This window comes from Trachypithecus francoisi, unplaced genomic scaffold, assembly GCF_009764315.1.
Source record: "Trachypithecus francoisi isolate TF-2019V2 unplaced genomic scaffold, Tfra_2.0 Lachesis_group0, whole genome shotgun sequence".
Taxonomy (NCBI): Eukaryota; Metazoa; Chordata; class Mammalia; order Primates; family Cercopithecidae; genus Trachypithecus; species Trachypithecus francoisi.
Genome location: NW_022681453.1, coordinates 138,048,687 through 138,057,692, shown reverse-complemented (window position 1 = coordinate 138,057,692; position 9,006 = coordinate 138,048,687). Strand labels below are relative to the sequence as shown.

The 9,006-nt window shown below is 39.9% G+C and overlaps 1 protein-coding gene across 1 annotated transcript; it reads left to right on the top strand.

The window, feature by feature from the left end:
- The first annotated feature begins 6,559 nt into the window (after window positions 1-6,559).
- LOC117077379 (non-histone chromosomal protein HMG-17-like) lies at window positions 6,560-6,889 on the top strand. The gene has a single exon (XM_033201052.1). The coding sequence runs from the start codon at window positions 6,560-6,562 to the stop codon at window positions 6,869-6,871; it is 312 nt and encodes a 103-aa protein (XP_033056943.1). The 3' UTR covers window positions 6,872-6,889.
- Window positions 6,890-9,006: the final 2,117 nt, after the last annotated feature.

Sequence of the window (9,006 nt, the reverse complement as noted above, 5' to 3'; positions counted from 1 at the left end):
AAATCAGTAAAGACAGTTGAGTATACTCAACAGCACTATCAATCAACTGGATATAATTGACATTTATAGACTACTTCCTCCAACAACAGCAGAGTACACATTCGTCTCAAGTTTACATGGAAAGTTCACGAAGATAGACCACACTCTGGGCCATAAAATATGCCTTAACAAGGTTAAAAGAATAGCATTTGTACAATGTCTGTTCTCAGACCACAATGGAATTAAACTAGAAATCAATAACAGAAAGATAACTAGAAAATCCCAAAATACTTGGAGATTAAACAACATACTTTTAAATAAAACGCAGGCCAAAAAAGAGATATCAAAAATTTTTAAATATTTTAAACTAAATGAAAATATAAACATCAAAATTTGTGGATTGTAGCAGAAGCCGTGCTCGAAAAACTTCTTTTTTAATGTTTTACAATAGTTTTTATAGTCAGTGTTCATTTAGACTTTTTTCCAATTTGCTATTCCTCTTTTAACATGTTTTTATTATTTATTTTTTCCATGGGTTTTTAAGAAACAGGTGGTGTTTGGTTACATTAATAAGTTCTTTGGTGACGATTTCTGAGATTTTGGTGCATCCATCACCCAAACTGTGTACACTCTACCCAGTGTGTAGTCTTTTTTCCCTCACTCCCTCTCATTCTTTCCCCCAAGTCCCCAAAGTCCATTGCATTATTCTTATGCCTTTATATCCTCATAGCTTAGCTCACACGTATGAGAGAACACATGATGTCTGGTTTTCCATTCCTGAGTTACTTCACTTAGAATAATGGTCTCTAATTCCGTTATTCCAAGTTGCTGAGAATGCCGAGTAGTATTCCAAAGGGGGGTTTATTAACTGATTACTTACATGATCACAAGGTCCCACAATAGGCTGCAAGCTTGAGCAGCAAGGGAAACCAGTCCGAGTCTCAAACCTGAAGAACTTGGGGTCCAATATTTGAGGACTGGAATCATCCAGCATGGGAGAAAGATGTAGGCTGGGAGGCTAGGCCAGTCTTGCCTTTCATGTTTTTCTGCCTGCTTTATATTTACTGGCAGCTGATTAGATTGTACCCACCAGATTAAGGGTGGGTCTGCCTTCCCCAGTCCACTGACTCAAATGTTAATCTCCTTTGGCAACACCCTCACAGACACACCCAGGATCAATACTTTCATCTTTCAATCCAATCAAGTTGACACTCAGTATTAACTATCACAACAATCTCTTCCAAAAGATAGAAGCAGAGGGAATACTTTTTAACTCATTTTGTGAGGCCAGCATTACCCTAATACCAAAACCAGACAAAGCTATTACAAGAAAAGTATAGATCAATATCTCTCTGAAACACAGATGCAAACATTCTCAAAAAAATTAGCAAATCAAATCTAACAGTGTACAAAAAGAAGAATAAGACAACACAACCAAGTGGGATTTATTCCAGGTTTGTAAGGCTGATTCAACTTTTGAAAATCAATTAATGTAATCCATTACATTGACAAGCTAAAAGAAAAAAATTAGGTGATTGTATCAATAGATGCAGAAAAAGCATTTGACAAAATAAAATACCCTTTTATTATAAAAACTCTCAGGAAACTAGGAATAAAAGGGGAATTTCCTCAACTTAATAGGGAATATCTGTTTAAAAACCTTACAGCTAGATAGCATGCTTAATGGTGACAAACTCAAAGCTTTCCTGCTAAGATGAGAAGCAAGGCAAGGATATCCCCTCTCTCCACTGCTTTCCAACATTGTACTGGAAGCCCTAACTAAAGCAATTAGACAAGAAAAGGAAATAAAATATATACAGATTGGGAGAAAAAAATAAAACTGTCTTTGTTTACAGATGACATAATAATCTATGTGGAAAATCCAAAAGAATCAACAAGAAAACTCCTGTACCTAATAAGCCACTGAAACAAGGTTGCAGGATACATGGTTAATAAACAGAAGTCAATTACTTTTCTATATGCCATCAATGAACAAATGGAATTTGAAATAAAAACACATTACCATTTATATTAACACTCCCCAAAATGAAATTCTTAGGTACAAATCTAACAAAACATGCAAAATCTATATAAGAAAAACTTATAGATTCTTATTTCAATTCTGTTGAAATAAATCAAAGAACAAAATAGAGAGATAGTCTATCTTCATGAATAGGAGGACTCTCTATTGTTATTGTCAGCCCTTCCCAACTTGATCTATACATTCAATGCAATTCCAATTAAAATCCCAGCAAGTTATGTGAATATTGACAAAGTAATTCTAAAGTTTGTGTGGAAAAGCAAAAGACCCAGAACATCTAATGTAATCCTGAAGAACAACAAAATTGGAGTACTGACACTACTCAAAGACTTACTATAAAGGTACGGTAATAAAGACAGTGTGGTACCGATGAAACAATAGATCAATGGAACAAAATAGATAGCCCATAAATATACCTAGATAAATAGTCAACTAATATTTGACAAAGGGGCAAAGGCAATACAATGAAGAAAAGATCGTTTTTTCAACAAATGGTGTTGGAATAACGGGACATTTCCATGCAAAAAAAAAAAAAGAAAAGAATCTACAGACAGATCTTGTACTATTCACACGTATTAACACAAAATGAATCATGGACCTAAATGTAAAAATAAAAACTACAAAACCCTGAGAAGATAACATAGGAGAAAATTTAGGTGATCATTGGTTTGGCAATGACTTTTTAGATACAGCAACAAAGGAATGATGTGTGAAAGAAAGAATTAAAAAGCTGGACTTCATTAAAATTAAAAACTTCTACTTCTAATACAATATCAAGAGGATCAAAAGATGAGTCATAGCCTGGGAGAAAACATCTGCAAAAGGCACATCTGATAAAGGACTGTTACATAAAACAAAGAACTCTTAAAACATAAATAAAGAAAGTGAACAACCCAATTAAAATATGGGCCAAAGTCCTGAACAGACATCTAACCAAAGAAGACATACAGATGGCAAGTAAGCATATGAAAATATGTTCAATGTCATGTCACTAGGGAATTGCAAATTAAAACAACAGTGAAATGTCACTATGCATCTATTAGAATGGCCGAAATCTAAAATACCTACAGAACCAGATGCTGGTGAAGATGTGGAGCAATAGGAACTCTCATTCATTGCTGATGGGAATGCAAAATGGGACAGCCACTTTGGAAGACAGTTTGATAGATTCTTACAAGACTAAACATGCTCTTATCATAGAATCTATTAATCATGCTCCTTGATATATACCCAAAAGAGTTGAAAACTTATATCCACAAAAAAACTTACAAATAGATGTTTACAGCAGCTTTATTAATAATTACCAAAACTTAGAAGCAACCAAGATGCCCTTCAGTAGGTGACTGGATCAATAAACTGTGGGTACATCTGAACAATAGAATATTATTAAGTGTTAAAAAGAAATGAGCTATCAAGCCATGAAAAGACATGGAGGAAATTTAAATGCATTATCACTAGTGAAAGAAGCCAACCTGAAAAGTCTACATATTGTATGACTCCAACTATATGACATTCTGGAAAACGCAACCATGGAGTCAGTAAAGAGATGAGTGGTTGCCAGGTGTTAGAGGGGAGGAAGGGATGAACAGGCAAAATGTAGAGGATTTTTAGGACAGTGAAACTATTCCATATGATACTACAATTGTGGATCCATGTGATTGTATGTTTGTTCAAACCTATAGAATGTACAACACCAACAGTGAATCCTAATGAAAACTATGGACTTCGGGAGATAATGAGGTGTAAGGGTATATTTATCAATTGTAACAAATGTACCACTGTGGTGCAGGATGTTGATAGCGGGGGAGGCTGTGCATGTGTGGGGACAGAAGTATATGGGAACCCTTTGTACGTCCTGTTCAATTTTGCTGTGAACTTAAAACTGCTCTTCGAAAGTTTATTATTATTTTTAAAACCTACCCAGTGAAGAGTCTGGGCACTGACTGAGAAGGAGACTGAAAGTGGCATGTGAATCACTCAGGAAATGGCTTACTAATCAACTCAAGGAAGATCAGAGGCAACTGGAAAATGTCCTAGAAAGGTTTGGGACAAGAAATTGGGGCAGACCAATCAGGATTGTTTCCAAGTCAGTTGTGATTTGTTCAGGGCTTGCTGACTACTTTACACTGGCCCCTCCTGGGAAGTCCCATATGGCTTAGAAACCAGAAATTGGGCACTCTCTGTGGGTTGTAAACATTACCTGAATATCTCTTGGATCTCCTTCCTTGTTCAGGAGCTCTTTGGGTCCTAGATACCCATATTCTGTGGTTACATATGCAGCAGAGGCCTGGTCTGCCTCTCAAGGTCCTTGAATCCATAAGCATTTAGGTGGAGAAATGCCCAGTTTTGGCCTCTCCCCCATCCATCTTTCCCTCCTCAGGCACACATGTATAAAGAGAGAACTCTAAAGCCAAGCTCACCAAGGAGTGCAGTTAAATGAGATCATCACCCTGAATAGTCTTCTCCCTGTTCTAGTCTCTTATCTATGAGTGTGGAAGTCTAGAGGGCCCTGATATGGTCCCCCATAGGCCTTAGCAGCCACATCCACATGGCTTTGCTGGGTGTAGCCTATGTGGCTGCTCATATGGGTTGGAGTTTTGTGCCTCAAACTTTCCCAGGCAGGTGTTGTATGCTACCGATGACTTCACAGTTCTGAGGTATCAGTGATGGTCCGGCCCCCACAGCTCCACTAAGCAGTGCCCTAGTGGTGGTGCTCTTTGACAGCTCCCACCCCACATCTCCACTAGGCATTGCTCTAGTCGGGGATCTCTGCAGTAGCTATGTCCCTGTGACAAGTCTCTGCCTGGCCTCCCAGGCTTTCAGCAACAGTCTTTGAAATCTAGGTGAAAGCTGCCATATCTCCATAGTTTTTTGCATTCTATGGACCTGCAGAATCAACACCATGTGGATGCCACCAAGGTTTATAACTTGTACCTTCCAGAACAGTGGGGGCACTTTGAGCCACCACTGGGGTAGCTGAGGAGCACTGTGCTGGAGTGTAGGGAACAGAGACCCAAGGGGATCCTGAGAGGCAAGTCCATGGAGGGTACCCTTGGGTCTGATCCCCCAGACCATTCTGCCCTCCTAGGCTGCTGGGCCTGTGACGATAGGGGCAGCCTTGAAAATCTCTGAAATGCCTTTGAAGTCCTTCTTCCATTCTTTTGATGATCTCTTCTCTCTGTACTAATCGCCTTAGCAAAAAGTTGCTGGGCCACACCCTTGGTGTTCTCTCCCAAACACTTTTTTACTCTTCACATGGCCAGGCTGAGAGTTTTCCACATCTTTCCATTTTGCTTGCTTTTGATTATAAATTCCATCTTTAAGTCATTTTTTTCCTTCTCACAGTTTAATTTGAGGGGTTAAAAGCAGCCATTCAGCAGCCTGAATGCTTTGCTGCTTAGATATTTCTTCCACAGATATTCTAATGAATTGTTCTTAAGTTCTGCATTCCATAAAGCCCTAGGTCATGAACACAAAGTCCACAAGTTCTTTGTTAGTTTATAATAAAAATGGCCTTTACACCAGTTTCTAATACCTTGTTTCTCAGTTCTTCTGAAACCTCATAAGAATGACCTTTACTGTCCATATTTCTATCAGCATTCTGGTCAGGACCACTTAACCAATCCCTAAGGAGGTCCAAACTTTCCCTAGTCTTCTTGTCTTCTAAGCCCTCACAAGAATCTAGGCTTTTTCTAGCCTACTCCTCAAATTCTTCCAGCCTCTGCCCACTACTCAGTTCCAAAGCCACTTCCACATTTTCAGATATTTGTTATCAGCAACAACCCCACTTCTTGGTATCAATTTTCTGTCTTACTACATTGTCTGTTGCTTATAACGTAATACCAGAAACTAGGTAATTTATAAGAAAAAATATTTCTTCCAGCCCTGGAGCCTGGACAGTTCAAGGTCAAGGGAAAACAAGTGGTGAAAACCTTGCTGGTGGGGACTCTCTGAAGAGCCCTGGGGCTGTGCAGGGCATCTCATGGTGAGGGGGATGAATGTGCTAGATTAGTTCTCTCTTCCTCATCTTATAGAGCCACCAGCCCCACTCCGATGATAACTTACTAATTCAGTAATCCATGAATGGGTCAATCCATTCAAGAGGGAAGAGACCTTTAGGTCCAGTCACCTCTTAAAGGCCTTACCTCTCAATTACTTCCACATTAAATTTCAATGTAAACTTTGGAGAAGATAAATATTCAAATCATAGTACCATCTTGGCTTGTCTGGGACAGAGGGATTCCCTGGGAGACAAGCTTTTTTATTGTTAAAACCAGGAAAGTCCTGGATAAACTGGGATGAGTTGGTCATCTTACCAAGTGATGAGGGTGGATGTTATACGCTATGAGACTTTAGCCATGGAATAGCAATGCCATCTGAGGCACAGAACAGAAGAGCTAAAGGGAAGAATCTCACCAAAGAAAGAGAGCATCTTCAGAAGAAGAAGAGGTGAGAATGATTCCCAGACAATGAAAGCAAGTGTGCTGCTGCATCCCGCACCCAGTGCCTACATGCACCACCAGCGTTGCCACCACCACCATGCCCGATAGAAAGGCTGAAGGGGATGCTAAAGGAGATAAAGCCAAGGTGAAGGATGAACCACAGAGAAGATCTGTGAGGTTAAAACAGATCTTTGGATCTGTTTTTAGCCACTTTGGAGGAGCGGCTAAACCTGCTCCTCCAAAGCCAGAGCCCAAGCCTAAAAAGGCCCCTGCAAAGAAGGGAGAGAAGGTACCCAAAGGGAAAAAGGGAAAAGCTGATGCTGGCAAGGAGGGGAATAACCCTGCAGAAAATGGAGATGTCAAAACAGATCAGGCACAGAAAACTGAAGGTGCTGGAGATGCTAAGTGAAGTGTGTGCATTTTTGATAACTGTGTACTTTTGGTGACTGTACAGCTTGAAATAATATTTTTATCAAGTTTTATAAAAATGCAGAATTTTGTTTTACTTTTTTTTTTAGAGCTATGCTATTAGCACATGGAACACTTCATTGTTGTTTTAGGGGGAAGGGGCATATGTCACTAATAGAATGTGCCCAAAGCTGGATTGATGTGGGGAAAACACCTTTCCCTTCTAGTTTTGAAAGACTTCCCCTTGGCTCCCAGGAGGAGGGATTTCCTGACTTTGACACAGATGGTCACCCTGGCACAAAAGCCTTGTGGTATTTAAAAACAAAATTTTTTTATGTCCCCTTCTCCCTTTCCATCCTTCAGCATAGACTTAACTCCCTTAAGCCCAGACATCTATTGGGACCTGACCCCCAGTCATTGGTTACCAGTGTATCAGGCAATCTGGACTTTCCAGTGATGCCACTGAGATGGCACCTGTCAAGACAGCAGTGGTTCCATTTCTAGATTGTGGATTTTCAGACAAATTCTGCCATTTTCATTTCACTTCCTGAAACTCAGGGTCGGCTTGTGAAAAGTTGTTCAACAACATGCTAAATGTGAAATGTCAACCATCACTCTAAACTTTCCGTGTTCAGAGCATCAGATGAAGACTTCATTGGGTTTTATAGTGGCTTCTGAATTTTTGGTAGTCCATTGAAGGAGGGAGTTTAAAATTTGTTATATACTGCTAATGATTGTCTGCCCACATCCTGCCTGAAATACTATGATTGTTTATGGAAAGTATCTTTTTTTTTTTTTTTTTTTTGAGACGGAGTCTTGCTCTGTCGCCGGGGCTGGAGTGCAGTGGCCGGATCTCAGCTCACCGCAAGCTCCGCCTCCCGGGTTCACGCCATTCTCCTGCCTCAGCCTCCCGAGTAGCTGGGACTACAGACGCCCGCCACCTCGCCCGGCTAGTTTTTTGTATTTTTTAGTAGAGACGGGGTTTCACAGTGTTCGCCAGGATGGTCTCGATCTCCTGACCTCGTGATCCGCCCGTCTCGGCCTCCCAAAGTGCTGGGATTACAGGCTTGAGCCACCGCGCCCGGCTGGAAAGTATCTTTAATAAAGCTGGAAACAGTTTGGCTTGGAAAAAAAAAGAAATAGAACATCTTCTTTAAGGTGAATTTCTATGTTAAGAAAAGGATGTTGGAAATTGGGAATTCCTTGAATGTTGAAGATTGTAGGGAGATAGTCAAAGTTGATGACTTCCAGTTTCTAAGCTAAAATTGGGAGATGACCTCAGAGGTAGTAAACTAGGAAACTCTCAAAAGTTCAATTGGGATCAGGATAATCTAAGGTCCCAGTGACAGAAAGATGTCCCTAAAGAGAATATTTCTAGTTGGTTAAAGCTCAGCTTGTCAGGAGAGCCACAAAACCAGCCCCAGAGCAATCTCATTGAAAGATTCCTTGCCTCAGATAACTTCGCTTCTAAGGTCTCACAGTTCTATGTCCATTGCATTCCATATCCACCTCATCCCAGTTTTCTTCATTTTTACCTGAAAAAAAGGACCTGTTTTAAAACATTATTTTTTTCAAAAAACTCCCTTGAAAATTAAACACAATATAAAATGCCCTCTATTGTAGTTGTCAAGGGTAGAAAATCTAGTAACAGCCTGGCCCCAGGACCTGGCTCAAGCTCTCATTCCCCTGATCCTTCACTATTTTTACCTTTATACAGTCGTAGTAGGAAGGTGGTAGTCTATAAGCCTACTAGACTGGAACAGGGCCTCCCATTTCACAGAAGTAGGATGGGACCTGCCTTCTCTGATGCAATTCTATAGAAATAATAGTAATGCTGATTTTTATTTATTGAAAGTACGGACCATCTAGCCTGGCTTCAGGCAAGCAACGCAACCCATGTCCCAGACCCCACATATTTCATAAAGATAATACAGCCATGTGCTGTATAACTGTTTCAATCAATGATAGACTGTATATAAAAGGTGTTTCCATAAATTATAATACCATATTTTCACTGTACATTTCTATGTTTAGATATGTTTTAATATACAAATACTTCCTATTGTGTTACAATTATCTATAATATTGGGTACAGCACCACGCTGTAAAGATTTGTAGCCTAGGAACAAGAGGCTG

Excerpts from the sequence above, each read along its gene's own strand:
- LOC117077379 (XM_033201052.1), top strand. The coding sequence starts at position 6,560 with ATGCCCGATAGAAAGGCTGAAGGGGATGCTAAAGGAGATAAAGCCAAG.